The 18,863-nt window shown below is 43.0% G+C and overlaps 1 protein-coding gene and 1 long non-coding RNA gene across 3 annotated transcripts in view; one reads left to right on the top strand and one right to left on the bottom strand.

Moving 5' to 3' along the window:
* The first annotated feature begins 4,746 nt into the window (after positions 1 to 4,746).
* Positions 4,747 to 16,163, top strand: LOC142467623 (uncharacterized). Its single transcript, XR_012788442.1, has 2 exons — positions 4,747 to 5,427; positions 12,535 to 16,163. It is a non-coding gene; the product is annotated as an uncharacterized LOC142467623 (long non-coding RNA).
* Positions 14,841 to 18,863, bottom strand: part of C16H8orf48 (chromosome 16 C8orf48 homolog) — a 24,963-nt gene continuing 20,940 nt past the window's right edge. The window contains exon 6 of one of the 2 annotated variants that reach the window (XM_075573547.1): positions 14,841 to 18,741. In XM_075573547.1, the coding sequence (XP_075429662.1) occupies positions 18,637 to 18,741 (105 nt within the window). In that variant the 3' untranslated portion in view covers positions 14,841 to 18,636. The remainder of the gene's footprint in view (positions 18,742 to 18,863) is intronic. The other variant, XM_075573548.1, reaches the window with a different exon arrangement.

The following is an 18,863-nucleotide window of genomic DNA, read 5'->3' as shown; positions in this document are numbered from 1 at the left end:
CACCTTTAGGAAATGAGGTACAGTATTCTGCCTCTCTGTTTGACAGTTTAAATTACCTTAAAATCCGACACAGAGTATCCACTTTTTAATGATACGCTGAGTATTACCTAATGTCCATAATTCTATCCCCCCCTTATACTGCGGATTAGTGAGGAACAGGAAGATATTGGTACTGTGCAGAGTTTGTTTTCAGTCTGGTCCCCGATTTTTGACATACAATCTAATTTGTCCTAATTACATTATCCCCATTCTGGTAGTGCAGGAGGTCCCCTGAAACCGCACGGCTATTCATATCACGGTAAGTATCTGCGTTCCCTCCCCCCTCGCCGCACTTCCTTCTCTCCTTCCCCAGCCCATCAGCTCTGATACCTCGCAATGTACGCAGTGATTTATGCTTATTGATTCCAGCCGGTGTAATTTCTTTCGTTATGGATGAGTTCTGATGCAAGGAACAATCTATCTCTGCAAACATAAGTGTCCACTTTATGTCACGGACACTCACTCAGGCCCTGATTAGGTTGAGTGTGAAGTCAGCTGGACATTATTTCTAAAATCGTCTCACTTCTGTTTAAAGAAAAATGGATCTGTTTTTATAAAAAAACAACAACACAGTTTTCCCTATTCGTAAAGCGCCGACCTGCAGTTCAGTCTTTTTTTTTTTTAATTTATTTTTTTAATTCAATAGTTTCATGTGTGCAATCTCTAATTACCTAAAGAACTGTATAGCTGCCAGTCAATTCGTTCTCCATGTATTGATCGGCGAAATTTGGCGACATCTTTAGATATGGGATATGTTTTTCCTCTGCTTCTGTCACTCAGTGGAGCTCATGAATATTCATGAGCACTCCTGCACTGACATGTGCAAGAGGGAGGGCAGGGCTGACAAAGGGGTGTGCCAGGGCTTGTGACAGGACATGAAGGGGCAGTGCCTTAGCAAATGGCTATTAAAATAGAATACAAGAAAATTGGTCTTTCAAAGTTGTTTTTTTAAAAACAGAAAATGCTAAAAGTAAAAAGAAAAGAAAAAATACTTACTACAGAACTGATTTATTAAAAGAAACACACATGCAGGATATTGACTGAACTGCAGCTTTAAAAGTGCTTCTTGTATCATTGTAATCGTGTACGCAGCACTGTACTGCTCAGTCAGGCAGGCAGTGTAAATGACGGGGGAATGCTGATACAATGTATGGATGCACATTCAGTGCAGGAAAAGGAAAAACGTATCCGAAACATGTACTATGTAAGCATGAATCATTTTATTTCTATAGCGTCACAGTGTACGCGGCACTTTACAAAATCACAGCTCAGAGAAAATGCAGTGCAAACATGGGAATAAGAACAGCAACTAAATGATAAGATAAGGCAAAGTGAAACCCTCTCCTGAAGAGCTTTCATTCGAAGTGATACATTGGGATACAGGCACAATGGGTGTGAAAGTACATTTATTACAAGTGTAAGTCAGGGAGGTTAAGTGCATCTGGAGCCAGTAGAGTGTACGTGTAGATCATTTAAGAGATGCTTCTTTTAAGAGTTGAATTTTCATCTGGGCTTTAAAAATGGAAAGAGAAGGTCCTTGGTAATTAACGAGTGGAAGAGAATTTCATAGGTAGGGAGAGAAGAGTGAAAAAGGTTTAAGATGTGAGAGGCATATAGAGGTAAAAGGTGTAGCAATGAGACAAGTGCAAGAGACGAGTAGGGGTGTAACGAGAGATCAGTTAGGATATATGGAGGTGCAGAGGGGTGTAACGAGAGATCAGAGTTAGGTTATATGGAGGTGCAGAGGAATGTAACAAGAAATCAGAGTTAGGATATATGGAGGTGCAGAGGGGTGTAACGAGAGATCAGAGGTGAGATATATGGAGGTGCAGAGGGGTGTAACGAGAGATCAGAGGTGAGATATATGGAGGTGCAGAGGAGTATAACGAGAGATCAGAGGTGAGATATATGGAGGTGCAGAGGGGTGTAACGAGTATAACGAGAGATCAGAGTTGGGATATATGGAGGTGTAGAGGAGTATAGAGTCTTTAAGGAAAGCAGGATCATTGTGTAGTTGATACAGAGATTAACAGGAAGCCAGAAGAAAGATTTCAGGTCAGAGAGGGGGTGAGTGAGGAAAAGAGGAAGTAAGAGTGAGACGCAGGGGAGAGAAATACATGCGAGTGGGTGTGACGGTAGGGAGAGAAATACATGGGAAGAGGGGGCTCGTGAGGTGTGAAATGGGGGGGGGGAGGGTGGCTCACAATACCGCCGACACGGGGGGGCCTGCTTAAAATGTTTGTCCTGGGCCGCATGATTTCTGTTGGCGCCCTGCGTGAGGTACACCTACAGAGGGTTCCAGAAAGGTCAAGGAGGAGTTTGCAAAATAGACACTGTAGCAACGGTGAGAGAACTAGGAGAGAGCAGTGCTGCAGCTGCCAAGAGAGGGAAGAATGTGCTGGAAGAGGCGGTGGTCAGCACTATCAAAAGCAAAGGAGAGGTCAAGAAGAATGTGCCGGAAGAGGCTGTGGTCAGCACTATCAAAAGCAAAGGAGAGGTCAAGAAGAATGTGAATGGAATCGCTTCCTTGGGATTTGGCAACATGGAGGTCATTAGCTACATTGGTTTCAGTTGAGTACGCTAATACTATCCGTGAGATTCAGAGACACTAACAGTAAATGTAGGGTCACTGCGGTTTCAATCAGTGCAAAAGTCTGCAGCTTCTTTCCTATTGTTTACATTGATGTTTATATTTAATTTTCCATTCCGATCATACACGACCTGATGTTTAATGCCCTTTGCAAACATCATTATTTTACATTATTACAGAGCACTGACAATGAACCCAGTGCTGTACTCTGCAGACACAATGAGCACCTCCTCAGAGAGTTTATCACCTAGTTTTGTTGCCTAAGGCAATGGGAGATAAAGTAACACCATACGGAGAGATGAGTCTGGGATTTAAACCAGGTTCACCAACTCTAAAGGCTGTGTTCTTATCAGCTACTTACAGCCCCTTCAGCCTGGCCTATAATGTTGGCTTGGGGCTATAATTCTATGCTAAAGGATCACGCTGGCAAAGCCCACAATGAAAAGCGTCACAGTCTCTAGCACTAAACTGGTTAACACCAGAGGATCTCCAGTGCACAGCACTGCAGCAGTGCCCCTCGCCTGTCACAGACCCTACGTGTCACTGCAGCTCTTGGTAACACTGTAGCAATTAATTTTATATTGAATTAGAATAAATTAGTTAAATGAACTCCTTGCAACACAGGAATAACTGTATTACTTGAGTAGAGCTCAAAAACCTTCAGTAACATGTAACATGTATTGAAATTGCAAGTACTCTGTGATGTAACATCTTCTGTACCATTTATTTTGCATTATGATACATTGCAGGTCTGAGGCCACGTTTATAGTGCCGGCGAAGCGACCGATGACGTCACCCGTCCCCGTTGCCACTGGAGAAAGTTGAACTTTAGTTTGAGCGACGTTGCTGGAGACAAGGCCAGTGACGTCACCAAGGGGGAGGGCAGAGTACAACAGGCGCTCTGTGATTGGTTTAGAGACAGTCACATATGGCGACTGTCTCTCTAAAGATCAAATAATACTGGCTTCCAAATTTTTGGTCGCTACATCGCTCCGTCACGCCTACTATAAGCGCATACGACGGATTCAATGTATTTGTTTTGGCGTGACATCGTCGTCGCCGGGCACTATAAGTGCAGACTTATACTGAAGGGGTTAAATCAGGGGTTCTCAACTACAGTCCTCAAGACCCCCCATCAGGTTTCCAGGATATACCTGCTTCAGCACAGGTGATGCTGTAGAAGACTGAGCCACTTGTGCTGAAGCCGGAGTATCCTTAAAACTTGACCTATTGGGGACTGGAGTTAGGAGACCCCTGGGTTAAATCTTCCCTGCCTGAAATCGTCATCAATGAAAACCTCACATATTACATTTAAATGTGACCGCTATTTGACTTAAAACTGCTATAACATTTACTTGGCCCGCTTGATTTTCTTTTATTTCAAACATTTCTTCCACATTTCTTTGTTCAAGTGATCACATTTTGTTTAATATTCTTATAATTCACAGTAATTTCAAACGGAAATCGCTAGCCCCGAGTACTTCATTAAAAATTGTGTTAAGTGTCTACATTTTTATTAAAGGTACAATCTGATGTAAGGAACAGACAATCTACTTAATGTTAAAACGTGTGTGTGTGTGTGTGTGTGTGTGTGTGTGTGTGTGTGTGTGTGTGTGTGTGTGTGTGTGTGTGTGTGTGTGTGTGTGTGTGTGTGTGTGTGTGTGTGTGATTCCTATGAAAACTGTCGCTAGAAATAATCTGAATTATATACATTTTGTTTTCTGTTGATATATTTGGAAGGAAGACACAGCTTTCGGATGACACCGGGATTTTGATTGGTTTTCTATTTCTGCTTCCAATAATATATCCCAACCAACAAAGTGTTCGAGTGATTCTGCAGTATGTGCAATCTCAGTGACCACAGAACAGCAGCACTGCCAGCAGATCAGTACCAGCGTCAGCACCGGGGACAGCTCCCTCCAGCAATCCCAGCACGGAACACACGGGGGTTATTACCGAGCTGCCTTATCACCATCCAATATAAGGAAGCATCCCGTAACTAGATGTGACAGTCACTGGGACACTTCGCAGGTCAGTAATACTGCTTTTAACTCCTTCGCTGACACAAGGAATTGAAGGTCCCCGGTTAAAGGATGGCAGAGGTCAGTGAGGGCCATTACCTGGCCCACAGTTATTACTTTGGCTTGTCTTAACCACTAGAGCGCTTAAGGGGTTAACAACGCATGGCAACTCAGGTGGGCAATGCGTTACTTTACAGGGAGCGGCTCTGACGTGATTATAGGAAGATAATGCTGGTTGGGTTGGGGTTACAGATGAATTCTTTACATTAAAAAAGCCTCTCAGGTAGGAAGGGGTTATTTGATGGGACAATAATGGGCAGCTTTCCTTGTGCACAGACAGTAGGATCGGGGCACACAATGAATATCGTTTACATCCCACATGGGGGGATCCTGTCACTGCCCTTCCATGCCCTGGGTACCAGTGTCTCTGACAAGAGAGCAGCCCAGCGTTCTGATCACAGCTGGCGTCTTGCTCTTCACTGCATCTCTGGCTGGGTTGTATGATGCTGACCTGATTTTCCAATGGCATGCCCCTCCCATGTCAGTAACAGCGCCATGTGATCCAGCCCTCCTAAATAAAGTTGAACATGTAGCTGCCTTCAGAGCTGAGGTTGCTGGAGTGTGGATCTCATCCAGCCTGCAGCACCACTCTCCCAACGTGAGAATCCCAGTGACAGCAGTCTGCACAGGGGGGTCTGACTCCAGCTCATCTCATTGTGCAACAGCCAGGACCCTCCAGGAATACTCTGCACTGATAACAGAGCCTGGACATCAGAGGTAGGTGCAATAACATATATAAAGATGAGCCCGGAATAAAGAGCAGAATATTAACAGAGAGCAAAACACACACACATACACACACACATATAGATATATCACACATGTATATCATATTTGTAAAGTTGTTGTAGGTTACTGTCTGAAAACATCTTTGCATAAACACCATGAGAGATGGATTTGTACCGGTGGAGATATGTTCTTGTGCTTTATTACTGAACCCGTATTCTATCCCAGACCCATCTGCATTCTTTGCTATGCAAGTACATCCTGCAGATACAATGCAGCAGCGATTCATTCCAATACAGCGAGGCATGCAGAACTTGGGAAGAGCTGTGCTACCCATATAACTAACCGTTCCCAAAAACTCTGCTTTAACAATACCCATTAATGACAAGAAAAGAGCCTGAGGAGGAGTTTCTATGGGTTCTATGATACATATGGATTGTATACAAAGCATCCATACCTCTTGGTGTTAGAATATCCTAGGACGTAGTGCATCACCCATACAGCTGGGACTTCTCATATAACACAGGAGCTACAGTATGGGTTCAATAGGCAAATGTCTTTGTAACTTTGTGTTTAATGTCTGGCTCCCTTCATGGTTCTTTGTGGTGGATTCTGGTTCTGGATACAATGTTGTCAGTAGCAATTTCCACGTCGAACTTTTGAAAAGAAAGTAAACCCAAATTATTCTGGGAACCCCCTTCACTGCCAGAGCTTAATACCCTGCACAGCATCATGTCCACTGACCGGTCCTATCCTGGCAAACACCACGAGAAAACACTGCTGGGAAAGGATTTCTCGTGTTCTTCTGTGATTTAACCCCTCTGCTGCCAGATGGGCATGGATATGCAGGGGTTAAAGATTGTTGTAATAGGTATATCTCAAACGCAGTATTTCAGGCATGATGTAGCTACAGTATGCTCGTGCCAGATGGGGAGGAGGAAGTTGCTGTGAGTGGCAAGAGGTGATACTCAGCACCACTAAGAGGGGTTGTATATATTTTCAGTGGGGGTCTAACATTTCCCCACAAGTATGAATTATTGCTGTCAATTCCTGAGTATTATGTGTACAGAGGTTTTAATTAGAAGAAAACAGAAAATACACTGCAACATTTCTTCTATGATTCAGCAGTTTTTGGCAGTCTCTCTTCCTTAAGGAGGGCCCAGGAACACAACAGAACCTTTGTGCTACAAAAAGAGGGAATAGTTACAATGTTTCCTTGTGTTTACAAAACCATTATTTTTATCAGGCTTCCTACTAACAGATTGGGGTTCAGGAAGAAATGTTGCGACATTTTAGCTTTAAATGTTTCCTGCAAAGACTTGGCAGTGACGAGGGTTAGTGTGTGTGTGTGTGTGTGTGTGTGTGTGTGTGTGTGTGTGTGTGTGTGTGTGTGTGTGTGTGTGTGTGTGTGTGTGTGTGTGTGTGTGTGTGTGTGTGTGTGTGTGTGTGTGTGTGTGTGTGTGTGTGTGTACCCTGTGCGCCTCCAAGTCGCCTTTTAGCCGGAAGTGTTACGTAATACGTAACTGTCGAGGTTAATAATAAATGATCATTTTTCTGCCACCAGTGGGATAACATCCGATTTCCCATCAAACACAGAAATAAAAGCATCATGACATAATTACTCACAAGCGTGGCAGAGTTTGGGCACAAGGGGCTCTGGGCTGAGGAAGTCGCCTTGTGGCAGGAACCCAAGTTTACTTCCCAGAGACGGCTCTCCCTGTGTCCTTGGACACGTCCTCTTCAGGGCACGGACACATGCAAAGGATGATCTGGCTCCTGAGGGCTGCTAAGCTTTAGCATGTCTGAGCTGCCTCTCATGCATTTGAATGGTAGTTAGGGCGTGGTAAAGTGTAGCCCCCTTCGGTGCGTATGGGGGTATATGCGGCACTGCGCACACTGCCAGCGCTATACAAGAAAATTTTTTTATTTTTATGGAGGTTTAAACACAATAGAACATTTCAGCCCCGCTCAGGAGACGTGACGGCCACGGTTTGCAAAAGATTGCTGGTGGTTCCAGTAGTGAAGAGGGGTGGGTGTTTCCCAGGGCGTGTGGAACAGACAATGTAACCCGCTACTTCCAGATACCCAGGGGGACCACGCACTTATTCCTGAGTGGAGCGTATGCCCAAGTAACATTGTAACCGGAGAAAAAGTTTGAGTTACCGAGTAGAAAAAGTTGTAAACAACTACGGCAGGGGCGGTCAACTCCTGTACTCAAGGACCACCAACAGGTCAGGTTTTCAGGATATCCCTGCTTCAGCACAGGTGGTGCAGTTGAAGACTGAGCCACTGATTGAGCCACCAGAGCTGAAGCAGGGATATCCTGAAAACCTGACCTGTTGGTGGCCATTGAGGACTGGGGTTGGTCATCCAATAACTACGGTCAGCAAAGCAACATAATTAAACCAGGAACAGACAGGAGCGGTTACAAGTGATCAGTGTGAATGCAGCAAGCTCTCCCAAAGTATATCTTTATATCTTGCACATAATCCGTGTTTCACGTGGCAGGAGCACAATGGTCAGATATTAGGAGTCCCTGATTCTGAGATAGGAACCCCATTAATTGCCAAAGTATGCTGGCAAGTTACAGTAACAGCGTCATCAATGTAACACAATGGGAGAGGATTTTTATTTTTAATTGGAAAAATAAAATGTTAATTGCAGATTGCAGCCTCAAGACAGTATAATGCAGCCGAACAATGCGATAACATCATGTTATGGGGACGCTGCTATAGTCCCACTCAGCAACACAAGGAACTACTGTCATGGAAAATGTTTCATGTTTGCTCCATAATGTAACCCCTTCCCTGCCAGAAAGGACTGCGTTACTGGCTAGGGATGTGATTACAATTTGCTTATCATCTTATTTTTATGCAAGTAAACTGATGTACACACAGAAGCACAACATTTGCCACACTATGTCATCACATTATTTCTTGTAAGGTGCTGGCAGTGGGCACACAAAGTGTCTGTCATGAACACACAAGGAGAGAAAGAGACATTCAGAGACAGGAGAAGACACTCGAATTCAAACTCTAACTGCAGACTATCACCTGAATAACTTTACCCATTAATGTAGTCCAGGTGTTAAAGTCAAATATACATTATTTAAAATATGCCATTCAAATATTTGTAAAAACCAAATCCATTTTTTTCTACGAGTAGTCAGCACTCAAATGTATGTGGGAGGCCACAGAGAAATGGGGTCGATGTCAGAAAAGTCTCTGAATAATTAAAATGGAGTTTGGGACAACAAAATTATTTATTCACCACCAAAGGAAAACACCTGTGACCTACTGAAACTGCTGGACATAGACTTGGAAAACAGCAATGCCTGATGTGAATCCCTGCAGAGTTAGAATAGATCAGGAGCGGCTAACTCCAGTCCTCAAGAGCTACCAACAGGTCAGGTCAGGATATCCCTGCTTCAGCACAGGTGGGTCAATCTTTGACTGCACCAGGGATATCCTGAAAACCTGACCTGTTGGAGGTCCTCGAGGACTGGAGTCTGCTACCCCTGGTATAGAAAGTATGAACTCTGGATTCAAACACTAATATCCCATGATGGGGAAATTAATTTTACCAGCAGGACTGGTAAATAATGATTACTGCCATCAAGCTTTACCTGAGAGACAGTTAATTAAAGGCCAGGCTGATTGCACACAGTGATGTGAGAATGAAATGTCCTCATGCAAAGAATCAGAAAATATCGCGTTATGTACAAACATGCGTGACATTCCATTGCTGCTTTATGTGCAAGCTAATGTGAAAAACTCCGGCAGAAGTGTTAATCACCAGCAATGGCTACAGACGTACACAGGAGCATCTATTAAACACAAAATATGCACGTTTTAATAAAATATTGATGCCCGTTGAGGCATTTAGAACCTGGCTGCAACTCTCACTGTCATTGAATCAAGATGCTCAACCAAATTTGATCCACTTCTGTCATTGAGCCATATGCTGAGAGTCAACAGGAGTTACGTACCCAATGAAGGACCCTGAGAGGTTGGAAAGCTTGTAACAGATCAACTACTTGTTGGTCCAATAAAAGGTATCACACCCCCTACCCCCTCTCCCTCCTGTGTTACTAGAATAGAAGTGACAGAGAAGTTGGACAGGTTATGATGTATCTTTTTCTGCCAATTCTCCCCCCTTTTTTCTCCTAAAGAACCTCAAGTTAAAGCTGCAGTTCAGGCAATATCCTGCATGTGTGTTTTTTATTTATTTAATAAATCAGTTCTGTAGTAAGAAAAAATACTTTTAGCATTTTCTGTTTAAAAAAAACAACAACTTCGAAAGACCAATTTTCTTGTATTCTATTTTAACAAGCATGCTTGTTCCTATAGCAACGATTTACGTTCCCCATATTTAAAGATGTCGTCAAACTTTGCCGATCAATAGACGGAGAACGAATTGACCGGCAGCTATGCAGTTTTTTTTAGGTAAGTAGAGGTTGCCCACATGAAACTATTGAAGTTAAAAAAAAAAACTAAAAAAAACGGGAGCCTGAACTGCAGCTTTAAGAGATTTGTGTCACATGTGGGTAAGCTCATTGTAAAGTTCCTTGCATGTGATGAAGAGAACCCAGGAGTAGTAGTAGCTGAAGTTGTGCTTAATGCTACTAAAGGAATCACAATGATATCCTCCTTATTTCCTCTGAGACGTTGCCCTGACTGGCACCCGCCTGTATTTCCCTATTCTGCACTCACTCACCCACCCTTTTCTTACATAATAAAAACGTGCCTCTGTGACCCCTTTCCTGGGAGCTCAGTAATGCCTTCACTGTGTAAATGGCAGGGTGCCTGACCAGTAAACATGTCATGCTTGTATATATAAAGTCAATTGCATATCAACCAACCAATACTCTTTTTCTAGTTGAAGTCTCTCTCTGGTCTTTGCTTTCATTGGATGAAATTAAACATATTATTGAGTTTATCAGCAAGTGAAAAATCAAGGTAAACCAAATAAAAATTGCCTTTGTATTTCTGGCACCAACACAAAGGCTACCTGCTGGAAATCAGCGCACCACAGCAAAAATAATCAGATATAATATCCTCAGTCATTTATTTCTTCTCTGGGACATTTTCCAAACACATCATCAGCTCTCGTGAGCCTCAGATAATACTGCTGCACGATTACGGGTGCTTGTGATCTGTGCGTCTTGATTATGATACGGATAGTGATGTTGCAGAGTTGTTGCATTTGCCCCGCAGCAAATCTCTGGGGTAATGCAGTACAGAAAAGAGATGTTTTTTTCCAGTACCGCAGAAAACACCAAAGCTTGATTAAAAAAAAAGCCCCGTCATCAAAATATACTTTTAGTTTTTTTTCCATTGTGTATCAAACTAAAAAAGAAGGAATCAGGATATCTGCAACGTGGGATGCCCAAAGTAGGTAGGGACAAAAAAAAAGAGACAAAAGCATGGGTGCTACAGGCAGGAAACCTGGCCAGGGCCACAGCGTAATCAGCAAGGGGGAAAGGGGGGGGGGGGGCAGGGGTGCACGCCAAAAACACGATGCAAGAGAATTAATGCAAAACGGTAATTTAATGACTGACACCGTCATAAGGATCCAAACATTGTGCTGCTAAGTTTATCATATATTATACCTCTAGGTTTATTTGCTACGTTTCTACATCAGTTTTTGTTCCTTTAATGCTCATTTAATTATGCATTGAGGAACATATTTACTAACCAGTGCTAATCCATGAGACAAACAGATACTGAGACTAGCAGTCACAGGCTGGTGCTTCACAACCAAAACAGCTTCATAGATACAGGAAAAATACATCTGTCCATATATGTAATGTTGAGGAGAACTCTGTGGTTTTCAATCCAGGTGCAAAGTGAGTATAAGTATTACTGATTAATAGTCTGATGAACAGCGCCCCTTAGTGGGACAAAGTAGCGTGCAACCGCATAATTCAGTCCTATATCATGTAAGGGTAAGAGCACTGCTAACAGGTAAGGGGAAGGAGGTATACGAGCAGTGGGTAAACATGCTAGGCCCCAGATGTTTGACGGACCCTCCCCAATCCACTCCCTCCTTAGTGCAAACACTGATCTTGCCCCCTCCGTTTCAGACAAGTAAGGATTTTTTTTGTGCAGGAACCTTTAAATTAATAAAAGTCATATGACGATGGAAATCAGTACTCACTGCACCGGAACACGAACGAGCAATCCAGAGTCCATCGGCGTGCGTCTCCAGGTAAGCAGTGCAGGTGAAGAGCCCGGACAACCAGGCAGAAGAGAGCACAGAATGAGATGCCGATAACCAGTGGTTGACAAATCACCAAAAAATCTACTCACCACACAAAAAAATCTACTCGCCACCTAGTACCAAACGTGTGCTGCTTGGGCCAATATTTACTCGCCCGGGGGTTAAATACACTCGCCCGGGGCGAGCAAATGTATAGGTTTGTCGAACACTGCCGATAACAAAGGTAGCTTTATTCTTCACAGGGAATCATCCACAACACAGGCGTTGTACACCGACAGACCTCCAACGCGTTTCGCTCTCCAGGCTTCGATAAAGTGCCTGGAGCGCGAAACGCATAAGAGGACTGTCCGTGTACAACGCCTGTGTTGTGGATGATTTCCTGTGAAGACTAAACCTACCTTTGTTATCGGCATCTCATTCTGGTTTCCCGTTTTCTGCCTACGAGCGGTGCTCTCGTCTGCCTGGTTGTTCGGGCTCTTCACCTAATCCAGAAGACACCTTCCAGTACAGCTTAGTTAACACGGCACCGTATGGCTCATTCACGTGACTCAGCTGTGATGGGGTTTCCAGCCCCAACAACGTCTTATGGAAAAACACCACTTTGTGCATCTGCCCATTTATGGAATTTCACTTGCCCATAAGGCTGCTTCCAGCACGGACGATTTCTTATAGAATACAGTTTTTCTCCCCATTAATATGCTCGTGTTTTAGAAAGTATTGTACGATCTTGAGCTGATTCTTTTATTAGAACATTACTGTATATACATTGCAGGATTATTGTAGCTGTACTGATTATGGGTCAGGATCTGTGCACGTTATGACTCCATTGTAGAGTTTTGTATGGGAGATTTTCCTCATCTCATTTTCTTTCTGTAGGTCGGTTTAAGAAACAGCAGGACATTGAACAATGAATTAACTTCTTACATGCGAGCAACGGGAAACACCTGCATGGATATACTTTCTTAAGGGATAAGCTGAGCAATCCCACGAGACCTAAACGACTGTCTGCACAATGAATGATATATCCAGTGAATGACACGCCGTGTTGAAATGCTCGTCCGCGTGCGAAGGTAAAGTTTAGACGCAAATCTTCAAATAAACATCTAGAGTTCTCTGCACCATAATTCTCCTAATTACACAGCAGCTGCACATCTGATCTCCACCAATAGGTCTAGAGAGATGTGCAACATCTATGATATATCATGTTGGCTCAATAAAAGGTATCTGGACCCAAATACTTTATAAACAACAGCTACCAGAATTCTGTTTGAAGACAAACACGGCCTGCTTGTAGATGGAAGAAATTCTTATACAGATGGATGTGGTTTCTTGCACTTGAGGAAAAGTCATATTTTGGACTAGTTTAGAGTTTTAACTATACAGGCTAAACTATAGTCTTATTCAGCTGACCGAATACTTCAGGGGACATCTGGAAAGGTCTGTGGTGAAGTGGTTAAGGTGTTGAATACACAAAGTTCTCGGTGTGTCAGGGACACCCGATTTCCCCATTCTCCTGCACGTGGGCAATCCTATTTATGTTTCCCCCTGTGGGGGCGGTGTAAATACAGTGCACTACAGGGAACAATCCAAGCTCATGTTTGTAAAAAAACTAAATCAACACTTAATCCAATGAGGCCCAAGTTTGATCTGCTTCATCCGTCATATAACAAGGACTACGAGAACTTGACAAAGCTGAATGTGACAAATGAGTTGGAGCTCAGACTTTTAGATGGCGCTTTGTCCTCCACTGTTGTCTTGGTAGTGGTGCTGGCGATCATTCTCTCCTTGGTAATGACATCCCTACTGACTTACTGCTTTCATAAGTGGAAGCTGAGAGGCAAAAAACTGCAGCGGGCACAGGAAGAGTATCAGCGAGACCAGGAGAAAAACATGGCACCTGGCACCTCTTGACTCAATGTAGCGAGACAGAATCCTGCAATAACTGAAATGTGCAGTGTGCGCTGCACAGAACAGGGAATGCTCGTGTTCATCAATGGTTCATCTCACAACCGGAGTAACTTTTCTGTTTTGAAAACATCAGTTCTGCAGCAACTGCATCACATCTTCAGAAATGCATTTAGGGTCATATTTATTAAATCGCCTTCTGCCCCTTCCAGCGCTGGGAGACACCTTTAGTTGAGCCGGGGATTTTAAGGTCCATGGATAGCAATCTAAATATACTTAAAGTTTCACTGAGCAGAGTGAAAATAAATCAATGTGTTCTTCTTGTTAGCATTGCCGCCAAATAGCAGTATAAGGCTGCGCTTATAGTGCCTTGCGACGGCGACGTCGCTCCAAATCAAATACATTGGCTCAGTCGCAAGCCCTTATAGTAAGCGCGACAGTGCGGCAAAAAAATTGGTAGCCGGGTCTATTTGATTTTTTGGAGACAGTCGCCACATGTGACTGTCTCTAAACCAATCAAATTGTGCTGCCCGCCCCCTTTAGTGATGTCAATGGTGATCGTCGCTAAAAAACAAATTATATCTTTCGCTGATGTTGACGGGTGACGTCATCAGCACTATAAGCGCGGCCTTAGAAAGAAATTGCAGTGACAACGTAGAAGTTAACAGCAGATAAGGACCACTCAGCCCACACCCTGTCCATTTCCACACCCTGCCCATTTCCACACCCTGCCCATTTCCACACCCTGCCCATTTCCACAAGCTGCTAAAAAGCCTTACACTCCGTTTTCTCTATATTTAAGACACAATTGTGGAGGTCAAAACATTTGTAATATGTTCTTATTATATTGGACTCCACCACTTTGGCTGGGAGTCTGTTCCATCTACTCAACTTCCCTATCAGTGACGACACATTTCCTTGAACCTCCCAACATCCGATCAAGACCTCTTGTGCTAGCACTTCTCTTAGTGATACCTTGGTGTATGTGCAAGTCTCTGCCATATCTCCCTCTCCCTTATTTCTTCCAGGGATACATATCAAAATCCTTCCGTTTTTTAACGTACATTTTATGATCCAGATTATGCGGAATTTGAGTCGTGGCCTTCGCAGATCTTCTCGTCCATATCGGTTTTCCCAACACATGGCGTAGTTTCAAGTTCTGGAGTAGTGTAGTTGTCGCGTAGGTTGTGATACCTAATGGTTCTTGATAGATGAAATGATTGTGTGCAGAGCTTTCACAATGTTTAAATCTTTCTTTCATGTACACGACAAACATGTAATAATAATAACAAGTTTATTTATATAGGGCTATTCACCCAATGGAACTCAAAGCGCTTCAGTTACAAAAAGGTCAAAATAAGAAAACTTTTAAGGCTATAAAAGAGACAATACAGGATGGGACGGTGCTGTAGCTATTAAATGTTGGACAGGTTGTGGTACATTAGTTAAACGCCTGGGTAAACAGGTAGGTCTTGAGCCTGTTATTATAGATCCCCAGAGACGGGCCTCTCGAACTGTTCGAGGCAGACTGTTGCAGAGCGTGGGAGCAGCGTGGCTAAAAGCTCAAGCGCCAAAAGGAAGTCACTGGGATTCTGGGAACAGTTAGGAGTCCTTCACCTGCAGATGGAAGTGAGAGAATGGGAGTGTAGGGAACTAGAAGCTCTCAGGTAGCCGGGACCCCGGGCTTTGTGTGTCAGCAAGCCAATCTTGAAATAAATTTGCCATTTTACAGGCAGCCAGTGCAGAGATCGGAGAACAGGTGTCACGTGGCAAGAACGGGTCTGGTTAGTTAACAAGTACAAAGAGGCGTCAAAAACTCTCTACCCTATAATTTCATCTGTGAGCAACTTTATGGGTGGTCCATCAAAATGTATCACTACAATGTAACTACAACAAACCTACCACCGGCTGTAAAATTAACTCATCTGGCACTTACGTCACCCCCAGCACAAGAACAGAGAGTATTTATGTTTGAAACATTCACAATTAAGTCAACTGGGCCAAGAATGGCTCGCTTGTACTTGATTCTTTTGTTGTTTTCCCATGTGCGATGCAGGAGATAACCGCCACGTGTGGGTTTTACATATAGTAATATTTTCTAAGACTATTGAATGTAATATAAGTGTAGGTGTTTTTCAATATATTTACAGAAATGACTTTAAAAAGAACGTGCTTGCATTTATCCTGATATAGTGCACTCTCTAGCTTTTCTCTTCACATTGTACAGTATTTTGCTTCTGTGAACAAAACATGCTCAGTATAAAAACAAAAAGAAGAAAAGAGGGCTATTACACATGAATGTTTTAAAAAGTCAGCTAGAAAAAAAGGAACCCACTCATGTTTAGTATTGTAGTGTCAGATTATTATAGTGTTTGAACAAATTCACTGCTCAGTAATTATATTAGCGCTTTTGTTTTTCCCAATGAGATTTGCTACAAACCGCTTTCTAGGCCTAACCTGCAATTTAACTTATTATTTATTTTGAAAGAAAAGAGAAGAAAAAAATACTAAGAATGGTACATGAAAGTGTACATGTTGGTTTCAAGTATGTCTTGGAGAGATAAATAATGCAATAAAGTTTATGAATAATTACAGATGAACCTGACAGTACGGTGTGCTATTTACTTTGAGATGCTGTAAACAATTAACCCAGGGGTTCTCAACTCAAGCCCTCAAGACCCCCCCAAACAGGACAACTGATTGAGCCACTTGTGCTGGAGCAGGGATATCCGTAACACCTGACCTGTTGGGGGTCTTGAGGACTGGAGTTGGCCACCTCTGGGTTAACCCCATTTCTTCCAGACAGGCCTGTATATGTTGCATGTTCCTAAGGCAGCAAAATAGTTAATGGTGCATTCACTCCGGGGCAAAAACAATTGAACTAGCGAACTCTTTCTTTACCTTCAACCAATTTCTTGTTTGAATCGGGCAGTTAATAAAGACGAAACGTGACCGGCGGGTGGAACAAGCAGTGGGATTTTTACGTAAGGTTCCCGAGTTTCATGGAAATGTTGGAAATAAATACGATGTCCAACATATAAACACACACACTATTTAAAAACAGAAAAGTGAATTTTACATGTATGAGAAAGTCAGAAATGTAACAGTAATCTGTCCTTTAGATCGTATTCTCCGCTCCCCTCCCGCGACAAAGCAACTGTAACCTCTTCAACTCCAGAGAACAATGCAACATGCTGAAGTAATGCCTGTTGGATGCGCTTATGCAGATGTACTTTTTATAGAAGGTTCTATTTCTGCCAATTTTCTATATTATTTTATTCACATTAACAAACCTTAGCAGCTGGCACTATTTCACGGATTTCTTTCCATTGCGCCGATAGTAGCCTCTTCCAAAAAACATTTGCCTCTATGGAACACATGATAGAGATTAGAAATATAACGGTGTTCGTTACATGCTTTAGCCGACATGCAGGTATGGACACTAGGAATGCATACGCCACAGTATTCCTGCCATCCCTGCTAACCTCATTTTCACACATTATTTCCCTTTGTCCTGAATTTCCCGTTGAAGTGATAATAGAGAAGGAAATGCATATCTAATTCATTACAGCTGGGGGAACAGATTGCCTCCTACACACGAAGAAAGGTGAATACAAAAGTGGGCATATATTACATGGCAAATGGTAATTCCTTTAGTGCTGGATGTAAAAAGTTAAGGTTCCACCTGCTCAACCAGGGTTGTATCTAAGGTGCACGAAGGTAACGGGTGATTAACAAGAAGACCAAGGAGAATACCCAATTCTGTGCATTCTCTAGACGCCTGAAGGAAACAGGAGTTGTTAATGATTGCGACTAGCATAGAGAAACATTTAAAAAAAATCTTTTAACAAAAGTAAATGTCATTGTATTCCCGGATTGAACAGTAAAAGGTAACCTGGTATGAAAAAAATACTATACTTTATGAAACAAATACATAAAATAATGGGGGGGAGTGAATTAACAAAATAATTGTTGATCGTAAAAACCACCAGAGAATAAAGGCAGATATTGTCAGTCATAGATTGGTGCTGGGAGTGGAATATAGTGCATACAGACTAAGTATCCTAGTGGATGAATAGGAGTAGTCTATATTTGCCAAATTGTGGGTCAGGCCTATAGGTGGATCAGGCCTATAGGTGTATGGGAACATGGGAGTTCTAAGCTAGTGTAGCGCTGCCTAACTCGTAGAGTCTATAGATTAATATGACTCTTGGTAGCATATAACAGGCTCATATGTCCGAGGGTGAAGCAGTCATTACGTGTGTCCTAACACCCGTGGGCGTGCTTGTGAGGCACTAAGGGGCACTGGTGATTAACTCTTTAGCTTCCTGACCTCCGTTGTCTATATACTTAGTGATGCTCTCAGGGGTTTGAAAGGGACATTGGTAGTTGGCTCCCTATGTTACTAACAGTCTTTACTGTGTAATTACACCAGATGGGGTATTGTAAGGAACTGCTGTGAGGGTGCTCATGAAGCACTCAGGAGCGTTGGCGATTCCCCTTGTACTCTGCTATAAGTTGCCGCTGCAATCTATAACTGAGAGTTTCCGTGTCAGTGAAACGCGTTAGGGTCCCGGATTCCCTTCTGCTTTTTTGGCCAGACAAGTTACCACTTTTGGAGCTGGGGCTGCCACCGGACACTTCCCGGCACCCGAAGGGTGCAGACGCTACTGGTGAGTGGAGACGCCTACTATCTGACGCCACCACGTTCCCGACGTACGTTTCGCGATAGAGCTTTGTTAAGGATGTATCAGCAATGCTGTGCAGGAAGTCCAGCAATGAAAAGGTTAAACAGCTTCAATGTAATATTAAATATAATAATAATAATAATGGTGTGTATGGTACATATAACACAGGAGTGGGCAATTCCAGTCCTCAAGCCCTTCAACAGGTCAGTTTTTCAGGATATCCCAGCTTCAGCACAGGGGGCTCAATCAGTTGCTCAGTCTTCAAGTGAGAAAGTGACAGAAAGTGACAAAAAAGACGAATATAGGGAGGACTGGCCATGTAGGTTTGGAAGAACTCAGACCAGCGTGACGCGGTGTAACCAGACAAGGGGTTAGTGGTAACTTGCTATGTCTTCTTAACGCTACAGTGCAGCCTTTGCCAGATGGTGCTGGGCTTGTCAGAAAGCCTGGGGAGAGAATGATGGATTTCTCCAATACAAGTGATCAGATCCTGAGAGGGAGATACAAGAGAAACGACATTGTCTTTGATTGAAACCGGAAGAGGGATATAACAGAGGAAGGAGAGGAATGTAATAAAATCATGCATCCCCTTCCCAAAGCAATGTTTTATTT

This window comes from Ascaphus truei, chromosome 16, assembly GCF_040206685.1.
Source record: "Ascaphus truei isolate aAscTru1 chromosome 16, aAscTru1.hap1, whole genome shotgun sequence".
NCBI lineage: Eukaryota > Metazoa > Chordata > Amphibia > Anura > Ascaphidae > Ascaphus > Ascaphus truei.
Note: the sequence above shows the minus strand (reverse complement) of the source record. Positions and strands in the feature narration are given on the sequence as shown.